This window comes from Chiloscyllium plagiosum, chromosome 4, assembly GCF_004010195.1.
Source record: "Chiloscyllium plagiosum isolate BGI_BamShark_2017 chromosome 4, ASM401019v2, whole genome shotgun sequence".
NCBI lineage: Eukaryota > Metazoa > Chordata > Chondrichthyes > Orectolobiformes > Hemiscylliidae > Chiloscyllium > Chiloscyllium plagiosum.
Window position 1 is genome coordinate 123,687,237 of NC_057713.1, and position 25,676 is coordinate 123,712,912.

The window sequence follows — 25,676 nt, forward strand, 5'->3', positions numbered from 1 at the left end:
AATCGGTTGCTTTTCGCACATATAGAAAAATTTACTATCATTTAGCTGTCTGATAAGTTGGTTCTGATGTTTTTTCTTTATTAATTTCTTGGTCACCTTGTTTGAATTTTAAAATGCTCAGATTTATGAACATATGAACAAAAGGGTTCGGGGCAGAAGTTGGCCATTTGGCTCCTCAAGCCTGTACCTGTTCTCAATAAGATCGTGGCTGATCTGATTGTATTTTGAATTCCACTTTCCAATTATCCCAATAACCTTTGATTTCATTGGAGAAAGTGAGGTCTGCAGATGATTTCATTGCCTAACAAGAATTTATATCTCTTCCTTAAAAGTATTCAATGACCCTATTTCCATGGTCTTCTGACCCTGTTAGTTCCAAAGGTCCACAAAAATAAATCCCCAATTTCTGTTCCAAAGGGCAATCCCAAATTTAAAAAAGCAGTGCCACCTAGCTCAATAAGAGGAAATATCCTATCCATTTCCAACTTGTCAGAACTGTTCAGGATCTTATATATTTCATTCAAGTAACCCCTCACTCTTCTAAATTCCAGTGGGAACAAGCCCAGTTAGTCTTTTTGCTTAAAATAACCCATTCATTCCAGATCCAAGAGTTTGGTGCTGGAAAAGGACAGTAGGTCAGGCAGCATCAGGGGAGCAGGAGAATCAACGTTTCGGGCATAAGCCCTTCATCAGAAATCAAACTCTCGACTCTGATCTCCAGCATCTGTAGACCTCACTTTCTCCCAATCATTCCAGGTACCAATCTAGTAAATATTCTTTGAACGGCTTCTACTGCTTCTACTACTAAATAAAGATATCAAAACTGCACATAATATTTGAGATGCGATCTCACCAGTGCCTTGTATAAGTAAATGCATAACATCCTTACATTCTTTATATTCCAGATGTAACAGCTGAATTCAAATTTCACCAGGTGACTTAGTAGGATTTGAAACTGTGCCCCCACAGCATTAGTCTGGATCTCTGGAAACTAGTCCAATGAAATTATCACTGTACCACCATCTCACTCTTGATGTATTCAGCTCCAACTTCCTGATTAACATTCTACCTGACCTCAAGATTGCTCAGGGTCTTACAAACTACTTCCACAAATATTTCCTGTTGCTTGTCCCAAACAAACTTTAGACTTAGAGAAATGTTATAAGTTCATTCCAGAAGTGAACTTGTATTCAATATTAAGAAAACAGAAACAGAAACAATCTCTTTATGTCTATATATAACCTTATTACATGACTCAGATGTTCCCCAAAGTTTTTAACATGAAGCAAACTATTTAAAAATGGAGTCAGCTAGGACAGAATAGGGGTCCCTAAAGATCAACGATGGTGTCTATGTGTAGAACAACAGGAGATGGGAACTTGGGGAAATAAATATTGATGTGATGAAATCAGTCCACATTACAGAAGAGGAATTGCTGGAGGTCTGAAAAAAACAAAAAAGTGGATAAATCTCCAGGATGTATTCCAGCATGTTATGGGAAATTAGGGAAGAAATTGTGGGGCCCCTAACAGAGAGATTTGTATCATCTACATTCAGGGAAAGATTGCCAATTGGATTCAAAATTGGATTGACAGGAGGAAACAGAGAGTGGTGATGGAGAGTTGTTTTTGGGACTGGAGGTCTGTGACCAGCTGTGTTCGACAGGGATTGGTGTTGGGTCCACTTTTGTTTGTAATTTATATAAATCATTTGGATGAGAATTTAGGAAGCATTGTTAATAAGTTTGCAGATGATAGCAAAATTGGTGTATAGTCAACAGTGAAGACGTTTCGGCCATTTTTGGAATACTGCATTCAATTCTGGTCTCCCACCTATAGGAAGGATGTTGTGAAACTTAAAAGGGTTCAGAAAGATTTACAAGGATATTGCCATGGTTGGAGGGTTTGAGCCATAGGTTCAGTCTGAATAGGCTGGGGTTGTTTTTCCTGCAGTGTTGGAGACTACAGAGTGACCTTATAGAGGTTTATATAATCATGAGGGACCTGAATAGGGTGAAGAGCCAAGGTCTTTTCCCCAGGGGAGGGGAGTCCAAAACTAGAGGGCATAGGTTTAAGGTGAAAGGGAAAAGATTTAAAAGGGCACTAAGGAGCAACTATTTCATTCAGAGGGTGGTGAGTGTATGAAATGAGGTGCCAGAGGAGGTTGTGGAGCCAAGTATAATTACAACATTTAAAAGGCATCTGGATGGGTATATGAATAGGAATTGTTTAGAGGGATATGAGCCAAATGGTGGCAAATGGGACTCGAACAATTTAGAATATCTGGTTATCATAGGCGAATTGGACTGAAGGATCTGTTTCCATGTTGTACATTTCTTGGACTTTAAGATTACAAAGAGATCTTGATCAATTGGGCCAATGGGCTGTTGAGTGGCAAATGGAGTTTAATTTGGATACTACAAGCTATTACATCTTGGTAGATTTTCCTGCTCCTCGGATGCTGCCTGAACTGCTGTGCTTTTCCAGCACCACTCTAATCCAAACAAGGGCAGGACTTATACAATTAATGCTAGGGTTGTGTTGTCAGAGAGACATGGGTGTTTGGTACATACTTCTTTGAAAGTTGCATCACAGGTAGACAGGTGGTTAAGAAGGCATTTAGTAATCTTGCCTTCATTGCTCAGACCATTGGGTATTGGAGTTGAGATGTCATGTTGAGATTGTACAGGATGTTGTGAGGCCTCTGTCTGGTTCTGGTCATCCAGCTATAGGAGGGATAATATGAAATTGGAGAAGATTCAGAAAAGAAGGTTTGGAGGGTATAGCAGAAATTCTGCTTGAAGAATTACCCATTGTTTTCTTATCATTGGTTGAAATAGGAATGTTTGAAGGGCATCACAATCACCTTTTCTTTGAATTGCATGATGAAATCTTTAACTGTCACCTGAATCATTGAAACTCTGTCCTCAGCCCAATGTTTCAAATGTTCTGTGGTACACTGAATCAGAAGGTTCTGAGGAAAGAAATGGCTTTGTGTGAAATCAATGGCTAACACCATTGTATTGATATCGGTCTGTGCCCCTGAGGATATGTGTAGTCCCTCTAGGAGTAAGTGTATTTTCCCTCTATGTGTTTAACGTCTGGTCCAGGCAACAAAAGATCTGACTGTTTACAGAACGAGCAATTCTCCCATTATTCTTCCCTAACAGCAAAACAAAGCATTGATTGCCACTATGCTGTTTGAATGACCTTGTTTATAAAATGGTATCCGTGCTTGGCAACATAGTAGTAGTAAATCTACTTAAAACATAGGTCTTTGTGCGTAAACTGCTTTGGGGTGTTTTGAGTAACAGAGTTAAGTTATGAGTACTAATACAAATTCTTTTACTTATACAGGCTAGACCTCTGGTTATCCAAAAAAGAGAAAATCAATGAAACTAATTGTGCCTTGGTTAATCTACTGGGTACGGTAATGGGAATCCCACTTTTAATTAGGGGCATCACACTGGGAATACCACCTGTCAACTGCTGGTTCATTGAGTATAGACTCTAGGCCGTAAATTCCAGTTAGTGAGTAGTTGAAGGGTAATCAATAATTTCCAAACCTTGAGGGGTTGAAGTGGCTTCCAATATTTTCAAGGTTTCCCAGAATGTCAAAGGAAGTATGTCCAGGTCAATAAAATCAATTGCAATAAAATTGGTGAATTGCAAAGGGGAAGGAAACTTTGATATTCTACATCCTCACATTGGGCCCATTGTCCTGATGATTGTTTCCCCTCATCAGAGCATCAAGAAAATATATTGTGGGCTGATCATTCTTCCATGTTCAGTAAATGAAGGAAGCAAATATGTGGCAGGACAAGATAATAAGTCTTCTATAATACATCTTTCCCTTAGCCAAAGGGTCACTAATCAAGGGGCATCATTTTAAAGTGAAAGGCAGGAGGTATAGAGGGGATTTGAAAAACAAAACCGTTTCACCCAGAGGGCGATGGGTCTTTGGGATGCATTTCATGGGAGGGTAGTTGAGGTGGGAAATCTCAGAACCTCTCAAAAGTACTTGCATGAGCACGTGAAGTATCACAGCATTCAAGGCAACGGCCTTGTTAAGGAAAATGGGACTAGTGTGGGCAGCAGTGTATTTTTGGTGGTATGGACCTTGTCTGTACTGTACGATTCAATGATCTTTTTGTTATCCAATGTCAGGGAAATCACAGGGAAGTCCATTGTTCACCGGTATTTGCCTGAAGGAGACTGTGGTTTAATATAACTGAGTGGATTGCTAGGTCACTTCAGAGTGAAGTCCAGATTGGTATGGAACTGGTTATCTAAAGACTGTGAAGACAATTAATTTTAATTACAGTTCTGAGCTGTTGGTTGAACGGACAGCTAATGCTGATAATTTTTGGCCCTATTTCTGCAACTGATACTGCATGTGAATATAGTTCCAAAGACATTATATTAGACTCGAAACATTAACTTGTTTTTTTCTACACAGATGCTGCCAGACCTGCTCATTATTTGTGGAAATTGCTTCTCCTGGCTATAATGTTCCTGGTAAATAATCTGCAACAGATGTAACAACACCAACAATGCACTTTTATCCAGCACCTTTAATGTAATAAAATACACCAAGGTACTTTACATGAAGTAATATTCCCTATAGCTTTGTTTGCCACTGCGCATGTCTCTGAGGTCTCTGCACAGCAATGTCTTCTGGAAACAGAAGCTTCTGGAAACAGAAGCCATTTATTGGCACGCAGATTGACATGCACAAGCATCCCAGCAGTTATGCGCAGCTCAGAGGGAACATTGCTCTGGAGCAAAATTGGATGTGGAGCTACATAAGGAGATATTAGGATAAAACATCAAAAGCTTGGGCAAACAGTTAGGTTTTAAAGAGGACCTTAAAGGGAAAAAAAAAGGTAGGATGGCAGAATTGTTTAAGAAGGGAATTCTAGACCAAAGGCCAATGTAACTGAAAGTAGGGCCACTCACAGAGGAACAATTACCACAGAAACTTTCCAAGAGGTCAGAATTAGATGAGCATAGATGCTTTAGAGGGTATTAAGCTTGCATAGGCCATAAGGATTGGATGTTTGTAGAAGGGATTGGAAAAAATAAACTGACTTTTAAAATTGAGCCAGCATTTCATGAGGAGAAATTGTAGGTTAGCAGGGATCTCAGACTTAGACTCATAGAGTCATAGAGATGTACAGCACGGAAGCAGACCCTCCAGTCCAACTTACCCATGCTGACCAGCTATCCTAACCTAATCTTGTCCCATTTGCCAGAACTTGGTCCATATCCCTCAAAACCCTTCCTATTCATACACACATCCAGATGCCCTTTAAATGTTGCAATTGTACTAGCCTCCGCCACTCCCTGTGGCAGCTTATTCCATACATGCACTACCCTCTGCATGAAAAAGCTGCTCCTTAGGTCCTTTTTATATCTTTCCCCTCTCACCTTAAACCTATGCCCTCTAGTTCTGGACTCCCCCACCCCAGGGAAAAGACCTTGTCTATTTATCCTATCCATGCCCCTCATGATTTTATAAATCTCAATAAGGTCACCCCCTCAGCCTCCGACTCTCCAGGGAAAAGAGCCCCAGCCTATTCAGCCTCTCCCTATAGCTCAAATCCTCTAACCTTGGCAACATCCTTGTAATTTTTTCTAAACCCTTTCAAGTTTCACATCATTCTTCTGATAGGAAGGAGACCAGAATCACACACTATATTCCAAAAGTGGCCGAACCAATGTCCTGTACAGCTGCAACATGACCTCCCAACTCCTATACTCAATGATCTGACCAATACAGGAAAGCATGCCAAATGCTGTCTTCACTATCCTATCTACCTGCGAGGAACTATGAACCTGCAGTCTAAGGTCTCTTCCTTCAGCAACACTTGAATTGGGTGAATAATTATCATGTCTGCTGAAGCGCTGGAGGCTGCATGTTTCTGGGAAGGGACCTGCTGGTGGTAACCTGATGGTGCTAGAGTCTCAAATGTGTGGTCACCTCCCATTCACAGACTCTCCCATTGTTTCCAAACTGTCATTTAATAAAACAAAACACACCTCAGTCTCATGAGGCAAACAGAAGCTAGAAGTGTCAAAAACATGAATCCTGAAATCAACCTGCCCACTTTTGGTTTTAAAGAAGGAGAGGGGGATGGTATCGGGGTGGTCATATCAGGCAACTGACGTGCTCTTAAGAGGTGGGTTGCCAATTTAACTATTACAATGAGGCTGGTGCCTCATTTTTGTCTAACATTTTCCAAAATAACTCTATGCAGTTGGATTTCAGCAAACCCATAACCATAAAGCTTGCTTGATCCAGGAGGTAGATGTATTACTAAATACCTAGTGGATTCAATGGAGCTGCAGTGCCATAACTCTTCTCCTGTTTTCCTGCCTGACTGGGAATCAAGTCTATCAATTAGGTTGACATGCTTTTGTGCCCACCACCAGGATCCCTTGCACCATCTACTCCAGCTGGTCAAACTTTAGAGTCTCCCCTAATACTCCATGTGAGCATCCTTGTACACTAAACATTGCATCAGAACTTTATCATGGCCAATACAACAAATGAACATCCACGGTTTTTTCAAAACATTTATTTTCTGAAACTAAGAAAGGGAATATGAGCAACATACTTCACTGAGCATAGCAAATGTGCCAAAAAAAATTATTAAAGTGACTGTGCAACAAGCAACTGAACCAAAATTGAATTGAAGATGGCAAAGAAACAACCTACAAATAGGATATGAATAAATGAATGACTAAAAAATCTTGGCAGCTTTGGCTGAAAGAAGATTTCTAATCAGAACATTGGGAGAGTTTTGTGCTTTTGTCATAGACAGAGAAGAAGAAAGTTTTACAGCAAGGAAAAATGGTTGTTCATCTCATCGTGCCCACACCAGTATTCAAGCATCTATGTTTGTCAATTCCATTTTCCAACACATGGCCTATATTCTGTATGCTATGGAATTTCAAGTACATATCTAAACACTTCTTAAATGTCTTGAGGGTTCCCTCCTCTATTACCTGTTTAGGCAGAGAACTCCATATATGCTCTGGATGAAATCCCCTTTAAATCTCCTGCTCCTTACCTTAAAACTGTGCCTCTGGTTTTTGACGCCTTTATTAAAGAGAAAAGGGCAGAACAGGCTCAAGGGGGTGAAATTTCCTATTCCTGTTCCTATTGAAAGTTTCTCCCAATTTCCCCTATCAATGACCCTCATATCTTAGACTTCAGATCACCCCAGACATCTTTGCTCTAAGGAAAACAACCACAGCCTGTTTAGTATCTTTATAGATTAATCATTTCAGCTCAAGCAACATCCTGGTGAATCTCTTCTGTACCTCTTGAATGTAATCGCACCCTTCCCACAGTGTTGTGACCAGAACTGAACACAGTACTCCAGCTGTGGCCTAATTAATGTTACACATAGCTCCAGCATAACCTCCTTGCTCTTGTGTTCCATGCCTTGACTACAAAAGGCAAATATCCCATCTATCTTCTTAGCCACCTAGCTACTCTGTCCTGCTGCCCTCAAGGATCTCATAAAACAATTCTTCACTTGTCCAAAAAGTTCCAGCAGATCTTTGGCATTTATCCATGCTGGTAGACAAGATTTGGACCACTCCCAATAAGTATTTAGTATTGCACTGAAATGTCAGCCTAAATGTGTTCAGGCTTCAACACCCAACCTCTGATTCAACTATTTTTGTGTTATCTGCAAACTTGGCTATTGTATATTCATTTCTCTCATGTATGTTATAATATGGATGGCAAACAACACTGACCTCTGTGACATTCCACCAGTTACAGGTTGGCATCCTGAAAATGCCCCCCTTTGCTCAACGTTGTGTCTTCTATTATCTTCCCAATCCTCTATTCTCCGACACCCTCAGCAGTTATCTATGTATCATATCTTGTCAAAAGCCTTTTGGATGTCCAAATGTATTACACCCATTGGTTCCCCTTTATATCCTTCTGAGTGCAAGATGAAAGGCTTCAACAAAATGTGTGTTTATTAGCAACATGAGTTCTGGAATACCAAATGACTACAATATCATTGTAGCAAATAAACTGTCAGTATGCTAAGAAAGGATTTCATGTGAACAGCTGTGATGTAGTAGAAGACATGCAAATGATACAAGTACTTACTCTTGATCTTCCAGAAGACCTCTGAGTTGATTGAGCAGTATCTGCTGATTGGCAGAATGATTCTGTAATGCCTATTTAATAGACAATAACGTTTTGAGTTTGCATATAAGGGCAAAAGCAGTAGTTACAGAATTTCAGTAATGTTGATTTATCAACACATAACTTTGTTAAATTACTGATGAAAGAATGGAATTTCCTTGACTATCTATATATATCAGCTATGACTAGTTAAGCAATAGACATGTTTATTCAAGTGAAATGTAAGAATTACACTGGAGTTACTAATAAGATTAGATTGACTCCAGTGTGGAAACAGGCCCTTCAGCCCAACAAGTCCACACTGACCCTCTGAAGACTAACCCACCCAGACCCATTTCCCTCTGACTAATGCACTTAACACTATAGGCAATTTAGCATGGCCAATTCACCTGACCTGCACATCTTTGAATTGTGAGAGGAAACTCACACAGATATGGGGAGAACGCGCAAACTACACAAGACAGTTGCCCGAGGCTGGGATCAAACCCAGGTTCCTGGTACTGTAAGGCAGGGCAGCAGTGCTAATCACTGAGCCACCATGCCACCCATAAGTCAAGAAGCTTTGAACAGGACTGAACAGATGACAAGTACATAGATTAATGTAGTTTTTTAGTACCACAAAACCAGTTGCAAGTATAACTGTATGAAAGCAAACAACACAAAGAGAATAGCAGGATTTATTTAGCATACCCAGATTTGTTCTGTATCATTTTTCTTTTCTTCTAATTCCGTTTTTATTTTCTTCAATTCTTGACTTAAACTATCAATGGTTTCCTGTAAAAGTCTGTGAAATGATAGTTTGAAATTGAATTGGACTTTTTATAAATGGTGCTATCACAGTGATTTAATTAGGAGTCACATAGAGTCATACACCATGGAAACAGGTTCTTCAGTCTAACCAGTCCATGCTGACCATAATCCCAAACTAAACTACTGTTACCTGCCAGCATTTGCTTCATATCCCTCCACTCACTTTTTATTCATGTATACATCTAAATGTCTTTTAAACCTTGTAACTGTACCCATATCCACCATTTCCTCTGGACATTCATTCCACACATGAACAACTCTCTGTAAAAAACCTGCCCCTCTTTTTTTTATCTTTCTCCTCTCACCTTAAAAATATGTTCCCAGTCTTGAAATCCCTCACCCTGAGAATAAGACACCTGCCACTCACCTTATGTATACCCACATGAGCTTATAAATCTCGATAAGATCACATCTCAATCTCCTACGCTCCAATGAAGAAAGTCCCAGACTATCCAACCTCTCTAACTCAAAATCACCATTTTTGGACATTTTGGTAAATCTCTTCTGCACCCTCTCCAGCTTAATAATATCCTTTCTACAACAGGGAGTCCAGAACTGATACAGTACTCCAGAAGAGGCCTCACCAACATTCTGTACAACTGCAACATAATGTCCCAACTCCTACACTCAAAGGTCTGAACAATGAAGGCAAGCATGTTAAAAGCCTTTTTAATCATCCCATCTACATGTGATGCAAATTTCAAAAGATTTTGTGTCTGAACCCCTGGGTCTCTCTGTTCTACAACATTAACCAAGGCAGAGATTTTCCAGCATATCCAAACACCTCACCTACTGTGTCTGTTGCTGTCAATGTAGTCTCCCCTACACTGGTGAGATAGGACGTCAACTCACAGAACGTTTCGGGGAATATCTCTGGGACACAGGCACTAAACAAATCCACTGCCCTGTGGCTGACCACTGCAACTCCCACTCCACTCCGCCAAGGATATGCAAGTCCTGGCCTCCTCCACCACCAAATCCAAACCTCCTGACTCCTGGAGGAAGAACACCTCATCTCCTGCCATGCGACGCTCCAACCACACAACATCAACGTTGACTTCACAGTTTACTCATCTCTCCTCCCACCAACTCATCCCAGATCCAACCCTCCAACTCAGCACCGCCCTCTTGAACTGTCCTACCTGTCCATCTTCCTTCCCACCTATCCGCTCCACCCTCCCCTCCGAACTATCACCATCACCGCCTACCTGTGTCTACCTTTCTCTTTCCCGGCTACCTCAAACAACCCATAACCTCACCCTCCTATTTATCTCTCAGCTCCCTTAACCCCCTCCCCACATTCCTGATGAAGGGCTGATGCATGGTCTGTTGACTCTCCTGCTCCTCATATGCTGCCTGACCTGCTGTGTTTTTCCAGCGCTACACTTTTCAACTACTTTTAATTGTGTAAATCTTGCCTTTGTTTATTTTACCAAAATGCAACACCTCACATGTACCCAAATTAAGCTCCACCTACCACTCCAGCCCATTGACTGAATTGATCCAGATCGCTTTGTAATCTTAGATAACCTCTTCTCTTCCCCCCAATTTTAGTGTTGTCCACAAATTTACTCACAATATAAATGACAAACAAAAATTGACCCAGTATGAATCCATGTAGAACACCTTTAGTCACAGGCCTCCAATCTGAAAAATAACCCTCCATAATCACTTTCTATCTCCTGCCATTAAGCCAGTTTTGTACCCAACTGGCAAGCTCACCCTGAATTCCATGCAATGTAACATTACTAATCAGTCCACCATACAGAACCTTGTCAAAGGCTTTGCTAATGCCCATGTAAATAACGTTTACCATTCTGCATTCATCAATATCCACATTTCAATATCTTCACTGAAACTATCAATTTCATCACCCTCAATCATTCCCATTGGATCTGATGAATGAAGCTTTCAGCCGGAATGCCTCAATTACCAAAAAACTCCTATTATTATTATTCACTTCTATGATTAGAATAAAGATTAATATTTCTGGTGACATGCAATACAAAAGGACAAACAATTTCAGGGAAACCATTCTGTAAAACTAAATGAAGACATAAAGTTGAGAAAAAGTAAACATTTTCAGAATGCAAACCTATAACTGGTGGAATGTCACAGAGGTCAGTGCTGGGGGTCATAGATCACACATAAATTGAGATTATCAAGAACTGAATGGGTAGTTTAGAATTTCTGAGGACAGGAACCAGGAAATGACAGAGAAGTTCAATAAATACTTTAATTCAATCCTTACGATATAGAACATTAGGGACATTCCAAAAATCCTAAATAATCCATGAGCTAAAGGTGGGAGGGGAGAGAAAAAAGAATACAATAACCATGGGAAAATAAAAAGTAATAGGCAAACCAATATCTGTAGATTCTGAAAAAGTCCCTAAAAATCAGTGAACGACCAATGTTACGCCCTTATTCAAAAAGGAAGAAGAAAAGAAAGGGAAACTAAAGTCCACTTTGCTTAGTTAACATGGGAAAATGTTAAAGTCTACTGCAAAGGATGTAATTGCACAGCATTTAGAGATAACATAAGCAAACAGAGTTAACATGGCTGTATGAAGCAGAAATCATGCCTGACAAATTCATTGGAGTTATTTGAGGAGGTAACAAGTTAAGTAATTAAAAGGGAATAGATAATGTAATATATTTGGATTTCCAAAGATATTTGATAAGATACCATATATAAAAAGAGCCTATGCTGTTGGTTGCTATATGAGCATGGGTTGATAATTGGCTAACTAACAGAAGACAGCGTGTTGGGATAAAGGAGACATTTCGTGATGATGTGCTACAAGAATAAGTGCTTGGAGAACAATTACTTAAATATATATTAAGGCCTTGGATGATCAAAGTGGATGTATTCTTGCTAGTTGTATATAGCTTAAAAATCTTTGAGGAGAAAGTGAGGTCTGCAGATGCTGGAGATCAGAGATGGAAATGTGTTGCTGGAAAAGCGCAGCAGGTCAGGCAGCATCTAGGGAACAGGAGAATCGACGTTTCGGGCATTAGCTTTCCTGAAGAAGGGCTAATGCCCGAAACGTCGATTCTCCTGTTCCCTAGATGCTGCCTGACCTGCTGCGCTTTTCCAGCAACACATTTCCATCTATAGCTTAAAAATGGCTTGGAAGGCAAATGGTGATGCTTTTATTACCAAGAATTGAGAGAAACTGTTTTTGTGAGTGGCTATAAGATTTACAGGTGGGATACAATGTGTGAAAATGTGGAGTTTTGCACTTTGGCAGGATGAGTAGAAAAGCAGAATATTAATTAAATGAGGAAAGAGTACAGAAAGCTGTAACCATTAGGGATTTGGGGGTCCTCACAAAAAAGGCATCCAAGTTCAGCAAGTAATAAGGAATCCAAATAAAAAATCTATTTCAAAGGGAATAGAGTACAAAATGTGGGTGTCTTGCTAAAGCTATATAAGGCACTAGTCAAACTACATCTGGAATACCTTGACCAGTTTCACTTTCCTTATCAAATGAGAGATATAGTGGCGTTGTGGGCAGTTCTTACGAGCAAATGCTGGGTAGATTAGATTAGATTCCCTACAGTATGGAAACAGGCCCTTCAGCCCAGCACGTCCACACCAACTCTCTGAAGAGTTAACCACCCAGACCCATTCCCTTATTTACTCCTGACTAATGCACCTAACACTATAGGCAACTTAGCATGGTCAATTCACCTGACCTGCACATCTTTGGATTGTAGGAGGAAACTGGAGCACCTGGAGGAAACCCATACAGACACGAGGAGAATGTGTAAACTCCACACAGAGAGTCGCCTGAGGTGGGAATTGAACCCGGGACCCTGGCACTATGAGGCAGCAGTGCTAACCCCTGAGCCACCGTGCTACCCGTTTAATTTAGGCTTGCATTCATTGGAGTTCAGAAGAATGAAGCACATTGAAACATGTAAGATTCTTAGGGGACTTGAGTGGATAGACGCAGGAGTGTAGGACCAGAGGGCATGGTCTCTGAGAAAGGGGTCATTCATTTAAGATGGAGATGAGGAAGAATTTCTTCTCAGAGATAGTGAATCCGTGGAATTTGCTTCTGTGTACAGTTGTAGAGACCATGTTGTTAAGTGTGCTCAAGGTGAAGATAGACAGATTTTTAACATATTTAGGGCTTTGGGATAAGGCAGAAAAATGGATCTGAGAATTATCAGGTTAACCATGATCTCATTGAATGTAACCAGTTCCAATACTGTTGCAGCCGGAATGCACTTCAGAAAGTAGGTAGCCTTTAAGTTGTACTGTACTGGTAAGCCCCTTACTGAGGCATGGGACTTTCAGAATTGTGCTTAGAATTGGGCTGCATGCTGCTATCATTTAAATTGGCAAGCAACTTGAATTTGTAAGCTAACCACATTGCTACCAACAGCTATGGGTTACTGTGCACTACAATTCCACTGTCCATTTTCCCTCCTAATTCAAGGTTTTCCCCTGGAGTCCTTGCAACAACTATGTAGCAGTTTGCTGAGATTACACGGGAATTTGTGTGCAATTCTGGTTATTGACTTGATTTCTGGGATAAAAGGACTGTCCAATGAATACAGATTGAATAGAAAGAACCAATATTCTCCGGAGTTTAAGAGAATGAGAAATAATTTGACAGCATAAATCTAAGAGCCTGTTTCTCCTGGCTGGAGAGTCTAGATGAAGGGATGATAATATCAGGAAAAGGAGCCAGCCATTTAGAACTGAGATTATTTTCACAGAGTTATGAATTTTACACTGCTCTGGATGCTTAGTTGGTAAATATATTTAGAAATGTTATCGATAGACGTTTGGTTATCAAGGGATTTGAAGATCGAATGGAAAAGTGGAGTTGGGATCGAAGTTCACTCATGATCCTATTTGTTATGTTCTTCTAAAATTAATTTAGCAAAGTACATTAGACAAAAATAAAATATTTTACAGGCACATATATCAAAACAAGATAGTTCCAACGGGAAAAGTACCAGTCAGGGATGGAAATGATAAAATCACAGGCAGCGATTGAAAATGGCAAAAGTATCAATATTTACCAAGAGAAAGTACATAACATTGGAAAGTGAGATCAAAAACATTATAACCATACTTTATATATAAAGCAAAATATTAAATAAATGAATCAAATTCTAAAAAGGATAAAATCCATGGTCGAAAGTGATTGTATTCACACATTTTAAAATAATCTATTATAAAAATTTGTTTGAATATAGCTCAAAATCACAGTTTGTTGTACCAGAAGACTGGAGCTTAGCTAATGTCAGACTTAAAAATTGAGGTAGAACATGTCCAGGGAACCACAGACTAGTTTGCTTAACGTCAAGTGTAGGAAAAATAATGGGATCCCAACTCAATGAGAAAATGGAGAGATCCTTGATAGCTAAATATCATCAGGAATACTTAACACGTATTTTAAATAAGAAAATCATCCTCTGTCTATTTCATTGAATTCTTTGAAGACTTATTAGTGAGACAAGTCATGGGCAATGCAACAGATGTGATTTATCTTTGATAAGCTGTCATAAGAAAATAGTGATTGCTAAAACACAGAGTAGAGGTGCCCGTTAGGAGCATACAGACATCCTAATGCAGCTGACTCCATGGATATTGCGCATAAAATTGATATTTCAGATGGCAAAGACCCAACATCTGGGACTCTCAAAAACGTCCCCAAGTCTGAGTTAGAGCCAGAGAGTTTGGAGGGCCCAATTTACTTAGCTCAATAATTACGAAGAAAAGTCAGAGGAATGAAAATCTGCTCTTACTCCTGACTCCTGATACACTATTGAAACCCTCACCCTCCCATCGATGCCCAAAACCCCCACCCAACAGCTGACTCACCCACCTTTCCACACGCCACTTTTGGAATAATACGTTCAATCCTGGTCTCCCTGCTATAGGAAGGATGTTGTGAAACTTGAAAGGGTTCAGAAAGGATTTACAAGGATGTTAGTAGGATTGGACGGTTTGAGCTACAGGGAGAGGCTGAATAGGCTGGGGCTATTTTACCTAGAATGTCAGAGGCTGAGGGGTGACCTTATAGATTAGATTACATTACAGTGTGGAAACAGGCCCTTCGGCCCAACAAGTCCACACCGACCCGCCGAAGTGAAACCTGCCCATACCCCTACATTTACCCCTTACCTAACACTACGGGCAATTTAGCATGGCCAATTCACCTGACCCTGCACATCTTTGGACTGTGGGAGGAAACCGGAGCACCCGGAGGAAACCCACGCAGACACGGGGAGAACGTGCAAACTCCTCACAGTCAGTCGCCTGAGGCGGGAATTGAACCCGGGTCTCAGGCGCTGTGAGGCAGCAGTGCTAACCACTGTGCCACCGTGCCGCCCAAAATTTTTATAAAATCATGAGGGCATGGATAGGGTAAATAGACAAGGTCTTTTCCCTGGGATAAGGGAGTCCAAAACTAGAAATATTTGATACAGGAATACAGAGAGAATGTTTCCATTTATTGGGAAGAGCAAAATTAGAATTGTTGGCCCAGATATTCCAAAAGCCAGGTAGTATTTCTGAAGAGTAGATGGGAGTAGCGCTCAGGGAACTTGTAGAATCACAACAGGGAATTGCTCAGGGAATTGAACAGTTCATTGGGTAATTCTCTTATGCCTAGAAGCCTCTGAAAGCATCCATTTAAATTGAGAAATTTGGAGGGTTCTGCTGAAGTAAATCATCACTCAGGAAAAGTTAGACTATTAAATCTAAAACTTGAGCAACTATTAAACTGAACTGCCAACTTACTTCTCATATCCCTAACTATACTTACCCCAGACCCCTTGCACTCCTTCTCTATCTGAGACCCAATACCCACCTTCTATGCCTGGGATCTTACTCTCTCCGCTCTGGCCCCGACTTCCTTGCTTCCACACTGTCTCTCCCTACTTTTCTTTCTGCTTGACTTGATATCCCCAAACTTCTCTCTGAATCTGATATTTGCCCCTGCAAATCTTAATTCCTTTAGGACCTAATCACTCTTCTCCACCACTGGCATTGCACCCTCTGAACTTGACACCTCCCTTCCCTAACCTGGGAGACAGGATCCTTCCTCCTGTTGCCTGACACTCACAATTTCCTTTCCCTACTCAGGCTTCATACCTCCTACTCATCCCAACTTACACTGAACATATCTTCACCTAACTGGTCCCCTTGTCCCAGCACCCAAACCAACTGGCCTCCTTACTCCCTAACCAATTGTCATCCTACTCTGTGGCAATGCACTCACGTGACACCATATTCACCAGCCTCCCATGCCAACTGGGTTCCCTCCCTCCAAACACTGTGCACCTCACCCCGTCCCACTTACCTACCACACTACCTTCTGGTGTCCAAACCTCACATTTATCGTACATTCTAGCCCTTTAACAGCAGCTTTCAAAGTGACATTCTGCACCTTTAAATTTCAGATTATGACATGAAAAAGGGATGTGCTCTCCTTCTCCAGCCTGTTCTACATTATAAGGGGTCTGTCAGATTGGAAGTATGGTTCCATATTTGTGAAAGAGCTCCGATTGGAATCTTCTGTAAGAAATGCAGAGAGTTTTCATTTCTTGGAGTCGAGTAGCAATATACGTGAGATTGCCAGTTTTTGCAAAATCTGGCCCGTAAATATATAAGGTAGTCATAAACAGGGAACTTCGAAGGAACTTTATTCGGAGAATAGTGTCAATGTGGAACTTGTGGTCACAGGGATTCATGAAGATGAATTGAATGGATGCATCTTAAGGGGAAACTAGACAAACATATGAGGGAGAAAGAAATAGAGGACTGTCCCAATTAAATTAGATGAAGCTTCAAAGAGATCTTGAACTGAAACTCAAAATGTCAATCTGGACAGATTGAGATGAATGGCCTGTTTTTGTACTGTATCATCTGAGCATACAGTACAAAAATTCAATATTTTGTGTCTTTTTCATTTGAAACAACTTCTTCCATATATTTTTAAGATATTTATGAGTGCAAAGTGGAATAGAAAATAATTACTTTTAAGAACATGCAAAGCTAATTTTGTAAGACTCATGGGAGTGATGCCAAAATAGATCCACAAATTATTTGGCAATCTATGCTGAATTGGATAACACCTTTCCACTAACACCTTTCACCCTGATCTCAAATTCACTTTGACCATCTCGTAAACCTCCTTCCCCTTCCTGGATCTCTCCATTTCCATCTCTGGACCGACTAACAATTGATATCTACTACAAATCCACGGACTCCCACAGCTACGTGGACTACACCTTCGCCCACCCTGCCTCCTGTAAAAATGCCATCCCTTATTCCCAATTCCTCCACCTCCACCGTATCTGTTCCCAGGATGACAATTCTACCATAAACAAATCCCAGATGGCTCCTTCTTCAAAGACCACAATTTCCGCTCTCATGTGGTCAACAATGCCCTTCAGCGCATCTCCTCCACTTTCTGCGCCTCTGCCCTTGAACCCCACCCCTCCCAACGCAACAAGGACAGAACCCCCTGGTCACCACCTTCCATCCCACCAACCTCTGCATACATCGCATCATCTTCTCCCACCTACAAACAGACTCCACCGTTAGAGATATATTTCCCTCCCCACCCCTATCAGCATTCTGGAAAGACCATTCCTTCCGCGACTCCCTTGTCAGATCCATGCCCCCCACCAGTCCACCCCCCAACTCCTGGCACCATCCCCTGCCATTGCAGAAATGCAAAACCTACGCCCACACCACTCCCCTTACCTCTGTCCAAGGCCCCAAAGGATCCTTCCACATCCAACAGAAATTTACCTGTACCTCCACAAATGTCATCTATTGTATCTGTTGCACCCGATGTGGTTGCCTCTACATCGGAAAGACAGGATGCCAACTTGCGGATCATTTCAGAGAACATCTGAACCAATTGACCCCACTGCCCCGTGGCTGAACACTTCAATTCCACCTGCCACTCCACCAAGGACATGCAAGTCCTGGGCCTCCTCCATTGTCAAACCCTAACCACCTGACGCCTGGAGGTAGAACACCTCATCTTCCATCGTGGGAATAATATTAGTCTTCTAATTCTAATTCTAACACACATCATATCAAAGGTTTTTTTCCCATATTCTGTACAAGTCAGATGATACACCAGACATTTTTGTGGTAAGTGTTATACTGTCTCCATTTTTGGAATATATTAAGGGTTAAAATGTAGCATTTTAGATTCAATTTAAGGTGAAAGTGATTATTAATTTTAATTTGTTTTATTTCAACCATGTGCTTATAAGGAAAGCTTGAATACTTGACCTACCTTAGAATTTTTAAGAAGCAAGATAGCTTTGAAGTTATTTTGGAGAAGTTTGCTGAGGATGAAGCTAAGCTCTAAATGAAAACTAGTGGATTTTGGTTTTAAAAACATGTGAATGTGAATGCAGCAGAGATTGGTATGCTCCACAATCTTTTGATCTCCTAACAAAAAAGGTGTGATGTATGCATAAATTATTTTTGCCTTCATAAAACAGGGTCCTGTGTGTTAATATGTATACTGCCTGACTGTCCTGAAGAAGGGTTACATCCAAAACATTGACTTCTCCACCTCCTGATGCAGCCTGGCTTGCTGCGTTCTCCCAGTCTCCTGTCTGTCTACCTTTCCCATTTTTGACAACATTCCTGCAAAATATGCTGTCCACATCCAATGGTTTTAATATCCTGCATATATTTCAAGTTGCCCAATACCATAGACAGTACATTTTGTAACTTTCATCGGAAAAGCCGTTGTAAAGAAGCTTCTAATGTTGCACCAACTATAACCCTTTTTATCATTTGGATTTTGTTGGATGCTTGTTTCCTCCCATCATCATGTTTTTGATGCAAGGGACTTTGGCTCTCCTGTCTATTAGCTTGAATTGCTCTTGAAAGCTATTTGCCTGCATTCAGAAGTGTTTGAGTTCTTTCTTAGAGTCAACTTCTAAAGAAATTTGAAAAAATAATTTTAATTCACAAGCATAATAATCTAATGATGTTGAACGAGATGGAAAATGTATGCAAATATAACTAATGCTGCAGTACTAAGCTCTGTATTGCAATGATACTTGGAAAACGTTCTCACAAACTGGCCTTAAATGGGTGTCCCCCTAAAACTTACAGTACTTTCCTTGCATATTCTAATCAGGAACTCAATGTTTACTTTAGGTCCCTGATGGAATTCTGGGAACTTCCAATTTTCTAGGCATAGTTCAAGATTAGAACCTGGTCACAGTGGAAAAAAAATATAACTTGTCTTCCAAAAATTCTTGTTGAGTTAGCCGTTCCATAGGAATTTTGTCAAGGGAAGAAATTCCCATTGCAACTTTCTAAGCTTGTTTCTTATTGCATCATAGTGTCACAGAGATGTACAGCATGAAAACAGACCCTTCGGTTCAACTTGTCCATGCCGACCAGATATCCCAACCAATCTAATCCCACCTGCCAGCGCCCAGCCCATATCCCTCCAAACCCTTCCTATTCATATACCCATCGAGATGCCTCTTAAATGTTGCAATTGTACTAGCCTCCACCACTTACTCTGGCAGCTCATTCCATACACATACCACCCTCTTGAAAAAGTTTCTCTTTTATACTTTCCTTCTTTCACCCTAAACCTGTGTCCTCTAGTTCTGGTTCCCCTCACTCCAGGGAAAAGACCTTGTCTATTTATCCTATCCCATGCCCCTCATGATTTTAGAAACCTCTACAAGGTCACTCCTCAGCCTCCGATGCTCCAGGAAAAACAGCCCCAGCTTATTCAACCTTTCCCTAAAGTTCAAATCCTCCAGCCCTGGCAACATTCCTGGTTACTTGAAGATTCCTGATGACATGGGACACACCCTAAAATTTACAAGTTATAGTGGGCAAGGTACCTGTGGAGATGCTCCAGAGAATGGACAACTCACCTAACCTGGCGGAAAAGAGCTCTTTTTTACCTCATAATGTACATTGTAGCTTTGATTTTGGAGTAGAATTTCTGGACTGACTGTTGAAAATAGTGACATAGCTAGATTAATTTTTTGCTATATGAATCAAAACGTATAGACTTTGTTTCATGATATTCCTCAAGAGATTTAGTTCATACAGAATTTCCTGTGAAAGCGACTTGTGAGCTGATACATAACCAAGTACTTCAGTTAGTTTTGTTTGAATAAGTTTCCTAATTCTTCCTTCCTGGTTTATTTTACAGATAAATAGCATACTTATCAGTAGAACATCTGGCTCAGGAATCTAATCATCAGTGAATTTACACACACATAGATCTTTAAAAAAAAGTCTTCAATGTGACCACCTCAACAGCTGGACACAAAATGTTTCTAACACATTTGTTAAAATTATAAACATCTGACAAATTAAATTTATGAACAACATTTGTAAAAAGCACTATAAATAAGTTGTTTTAACCAGGAGCTTGCAAGCCCTGTTTTATCTTCAACAGTATTATTCAATTTATACTAATTAATTTCTAATTAATAAAACAAATTTAACAGGCACTACAGTTTTGTCAATTGTTAAGATACTTGATTGCTTACACTTTATCTGCTGTTAAGTGGGAGACAAGTTGGTTTTGTTCCTTGATTTTTGCACCCAAAGTTTCATTTGCCTTCCTGTAAAGATTAAAAACGTACTATTACTACACGAGTATGATAGTGTAAAATCTGTATTCCTGATGAATTTATTAAAACAGAAAACATTTCTTTTCAATAAGAACGGCAGATATGTTTATACTAAATGCCAATAGTAATCTAATACACAGTTGACAATTTAAAGCCATTTTTGTAACAAATGATTTTAATGCATGCTTTTCTTATTATGTCATCAGAGGTAATTTGATGGAATTTTTTGTTTGATCATTTGGGGAAAGGTGAGGTCGACTGAGTCGTAATTGCACAGAAAATTATTCCAGAACGTGTGTTAGGGATGTTGCCATGTGTTAGAAAGAGGAAAGAAATGGGTAAGAATCAAACAGAGAATTGAGCAACACATTTGGAAAGTAACAGCATGGGCTGGATTTTATCAAATGTGTTGATGTCAAATCAGGGCTGATCTGTGAGTTGCATAGCAGGGTCTCAGGACTTCTTCAGTGATTTTCCATTATGTAGCCACTTAGCATTTAGCCAAGGATAGTGAGTGAGAGCCAGAATCTGTAGACAGTTTGCAGCACAATGTTTAAAGGTCATAAAGATTGCACAAGTTAAGGACAGAGAAAAGAGTGCAGTAAAAGTGAGCCTGTGGAGGAATGGCTGCAGTGAAAGGACGGATGGCTCCTTCCTTTGGTGATGGTACCCTGGATCTGCTCCTGCAGTTAGTGAGGAAACAGGCAAGATTGGCAGTGTCCTTGGTCATGCAGAGCAGAGCAGACCATCTGCCTAAGCATTGAAACCATCAAATAACCCAATGCCTGTTTGATGGCCACCCCAGCAGTCATAATTGCAGCAGCTGTGGATTTCCTCTGCCTCTTTTTTGGGGATTTCACTGGGTCTTTGCAGTCAGGTCTTTAATGGGTACCTTTGAATCCAGGATCCATCCACAAATGTTTTCTGATGAACAAAGGATTTGAAGCATGTGTGTCTGTCTTAGAATCTTGTAGACACTTGGAGGACCCTTTTGCTGTGGTTACACATTATTTGAGTACTGATCAAGCAGGGGTTTTTACTGGTAATGAATGTGCCTGCTCTGAGCGTCCAATGGTAGTCACATACATGCAGTCTATAACCCCTGGACCTCAGGGAATGCTGCCATGACCACAAATCCAATCCCCCTCTTGGCCTGGCCGATCTGGCAGAAAACCTAATGTACTCTTGTGCCGTCTCAAAGAAGCTATCTTTCACATGCTTGATGTAAGATTGGTTGTTTCCAGAATGATTCCACTAATGTCTTGAGACTATCCTTGGAATTAGCCTGATATGAGAACACTGGGGCCTAAGTACAGTTTCTCTACTACAGGCAATCAGGCTGTGGGAACAATTTAATTTCCCTCTCTTCCAGCTCCCATTTCTCAGCCTGAAGAGTTGCTTATCTTCCAGTTGATCAGCAATTATTTGGGGTGCACCTCTCACTTTTAAAGGCACGGAAGCTGTAAAAATAAACCGTTAACTACCGAATAGGCATTTAATTTACCTGGCTTTCAAAAATGGCCATGGCAGGGTTGCCACCAGCTTTCTGGCTTGTGGACAAGAGCTCACACCACAGTCATTATATTCAGCCATCCGAATTCAGAGTTTCTCCTTAGCTCTGTGGCCTTCACAATTATATGACCATTCCTATTTGTAAGATGATTACGTTTTCATCTGTCAGTTTTGAATTCAGGTAACATAAAGTCCCTGTCTGTAATTGGCATGGCACAAAATTGTACTGGGTTGTACCTGGTAGCATGTCTTTCTGAATTTATGATTGGGGGATTCTGGGCCCAGGTCAAACCCCAATAAAAGTCAGATGCAAGCTTTAACACATGAACACATAGAAGAATGCAAGTGTTCTTGCTGCTTGCCAATACAGACTTGTGGAGGCAGTCAGACTGATATTTGTAGAAGAGGATCCACAAAAGATGCTACCGTGCTCGATACAAATCACAAACACAGAGAATGCTGGAGAAACTCAGCAGGTCTGGTAGCAGCTGCAGAGAGAATCAGAATTAACATTTTGAGTCTGGGATGACTCGTGTTCAGAACTGACAGCACCAAATGACTGCTTTTTGGGCAACACCAATCAGAAGACGGAGCCAACATTTGAGGAAATAAGGATTATGTGCAATGTAAGACCACAGAATCACCAAAGGGGAGGTCATTTGATTACGCTCAAATTGTTAAATAAAGGGGGCTTTGTTGAAAAGAACATTGGAAAGTTCACCCTCGTAAAGCAGAAAGAAGGGATCCTGTTTGAGAGGAGGAACTCTGGACTATAAACTGGAGACTCATGTCAATGAAGAGTAGAGTATAATGTATACCTATAACCAAAAACCTCTCACAGTGTTAAGATGTTAGGGGAAATACAGTAATTTACAAAAAAAGGGTATCTGTTGACTTTTAAATAATATTTTGTCTATGTTGGTTTTCATGTATATTTTAGAGTAAAAGCCTTAAAAATAGGAAATAGCACAATGTGATCCTTTGTGTAAATTCATATGGCTTTTTAAAAGTTATTGGTCTCCGTGGGGAGCATTACATGCATGAATAAAAACCGAAAGGGGTTCTGAGGAAAGGTCACTCAAACTGAAATTTTAACTCTGATTTCTCTCCACAGATTCTGTTGACCTGCTGAGCTTTTCCAGCAATTTCTATTCTTGCTGTATACATGAGCTCTGGATACTGCATTCAAAGCTAAATGTTACCATTCATCCTTCAGTTCTCTAACCTGACCCTGCATGCTTGTAAGTCCAGCAGAACTGACTGGCTACAAGTTTCAGTTCACACTCACCCATCAATGAACTCTTGCTTCCATTGAGCAGGAAAATCACCAAAATTTTGTGCAACTCAGACTTTATCCATCCAACGTAATCAGAGATGTTATTACATAACTCTGGAGTAGGTGAGACTTCACTTAGGCTTCCTAAATGAGAGGTAGGGACACTACCACCACACTACAAGTGCCAACACTTTATGGAGTTCTTTCCTCTCATGGAAACTGGCAAAGCCATTGTGAAAACTGTGGTCAATGTGCAATCAAGTAGACACAATGGAATCCCTACACCTGGTCTGTACAGTGTATTTCCCAATGTCAGACAACCTTGGGAAATTCAGTTAGTGGCAGGAAGACATTGAGGACCTACTCTGATGCATTTTTCCAAACTTTAGTAGACCACAACTTTAAACATATCACCACAGGACTGGTAAATCCCTTCCGCATTGTCAAGACTTTGAACAGGAAGGGAAGCATGGGGATGCAACAATAGTGAGCAAGGATAGAATTTCTTTTAAAAAAGTGGTTGCGGTCAGCATTCTTAACTTTACACAGTGCACTCTCTCCTGTGTGAAGCGTACTGGGGCATTTGATTCCATTAATGATGATTTATAAAGGCAACTTGTTTACTGTTTACCCCAAGCTTCTTTGCTCCAATTTTAAAGCCCAATGTTTTAGCCCTGAAACTCCCATTCTCTTGAAATGTTCTGTTGAATCACTTTTTCATTTTCTGTTCCCATTTCCAAAACTCTCTTGTTTCATCAATCCCACAAGATGTTACTTATTTGAATCACTCCATAGAAAAATATTATTAGATTGAAGAGGGTACAGGAAAGATTTACTGGGTGTTACTGGGACTGGAGGATTTGAGTTGCGAGGTGATGCTAAATAGGCTGGGACTATTTTTCACTGGAGCGTAGGAGTTTGTGGGGTGACCTTATAGAGGTTTATAAAACCATAACTGGTACAAAAGTTGTGATTGCTGGAAGTCAGTTACCTCAGATCCAGCAGGAGCACATCAGGGTAGTGTCCTAGACCAAATGAGCTTTAGGTGCTTCCACAATGACCTTCCCTTCATAAGGACATAAGTGGAGGTGTTTCTTGATGATCACACAATGTTGAGCACCATCCATAACTCTTCAAATACTGAAGCAGTCTGTCTACAACTGCATTAAGACCTGGAAAACATTCGGGTTTGGCTGATAATGTGGCAAATAATATTTGCACCACACATGTGCCAGGCAATGACCGTCTCCAACATATGAGAATCGTACCATCGTCCCTTAATGGCATTACCATTGCTAAATCCTTATCAACATCCTGTAGGTTACTGTTGATCATAAACTGAACTGGACCATCTCCACACATACTGTGGCTACAAGAACAGAACAGAGGCTAGGGATTCTGCTGTGAGTAATTTATCTCCATACATTTCAAAGCCTATCAATGACCTCCAAGGTGCAAATCAGGGGTATGATGGAATACCGTACACTGGCCTGGGCGATTGAAGCTCCAACAACACACAGGAACTTCTCCCATCTATCACCTTCGCAATTCACTCTCCGCACCACTGATACACAGTGAATATCATGGACAAGATGCACTGTACTAACTCAAGAGTCCTTGGGCTTCTAAACCCGTGGCCTCTATGATCCAGAAGATAAGAACAGCAACTGCATGGGAGTAGCAAATTCCCATACAAACCACATACCATCCTGATTTGGAACTTAAGTGTCATTCCCTCACTGTGACTGGATTAAAATCCTGGAATTCCCTCCCTAACTGCATTGTGACATTACCTCCATCACATGGATTGCAACACCTCAAGAAGACAGCTTCCCCACCAGATACTCAAGGGTATTTAGGGATGGGCAAAAATTGTACCTTAAATTCAGTGAAACAAAAAGGTAAAGCCTTTCAGGGCAATGGAGAAAAAGCTAGGGAACAAGGATAGTTGGATAGCTCTTTCAGAGAGCTGTAGAGACATAATAGGTTGAGTTGCCTCATTTTAAGTTTAATTCTGATTATGACTTAACATCAAATGATCTATTTTTAAAAATCAGGAATAGAATTCTCTATCTTTGAGTATATTGCTGACAATGCAGAAATCCAGTTCCAGTTGGCATGATTTTAAACATGTTATTCTATGCTAGAATTTCCTTCATTCTTTATTTTAACATTAAACAGACATTTTGGTGGTTATATCATCTTTGTTAGCAAAACAAACTGTAGCTTACTTTATGACGATTCTGGGCATGAGCACTTAGTTCTTTCTTTCTTCAGTCTGTTT

General features: G+C 40.5%; 1 protein-coding gene across 6 annotated transcripts in view; it reads right to left on the reverse strand.

Annotated features, from left to right (window-relative positions):
- LOC122549388 (polyamine-modulated factor 1-binding protein 1-like) overlaps nt 1-25,676 on the reverse strand; it is a 508,658-nt gene that overhangs the window by 51,355 nt on the left and 431,627 nt on the right. For all 6 annotated transcript variants that reach the window (XM_043689125.1, XM_043689128.1, XM_043689124.1 and 3 more), the window contains 3 exons: nt 20,521-20,595; nt 8,866-8,959; nt 8,137-8,207 (listed from right to left, as the gene is read on the reverse strand). In XM_043689125.1, the coding sequence (XP_043545060.1) occupies nt 8,137-8,207; nt 8,866-8,959; nt 20,521-20,595 (240 nt within the window). The remainder of the gene's footprint in view (nt 1-8,136; nt 8,208-8,865; nt 8,960-20,520; nt 20,596-25,676) is intronic.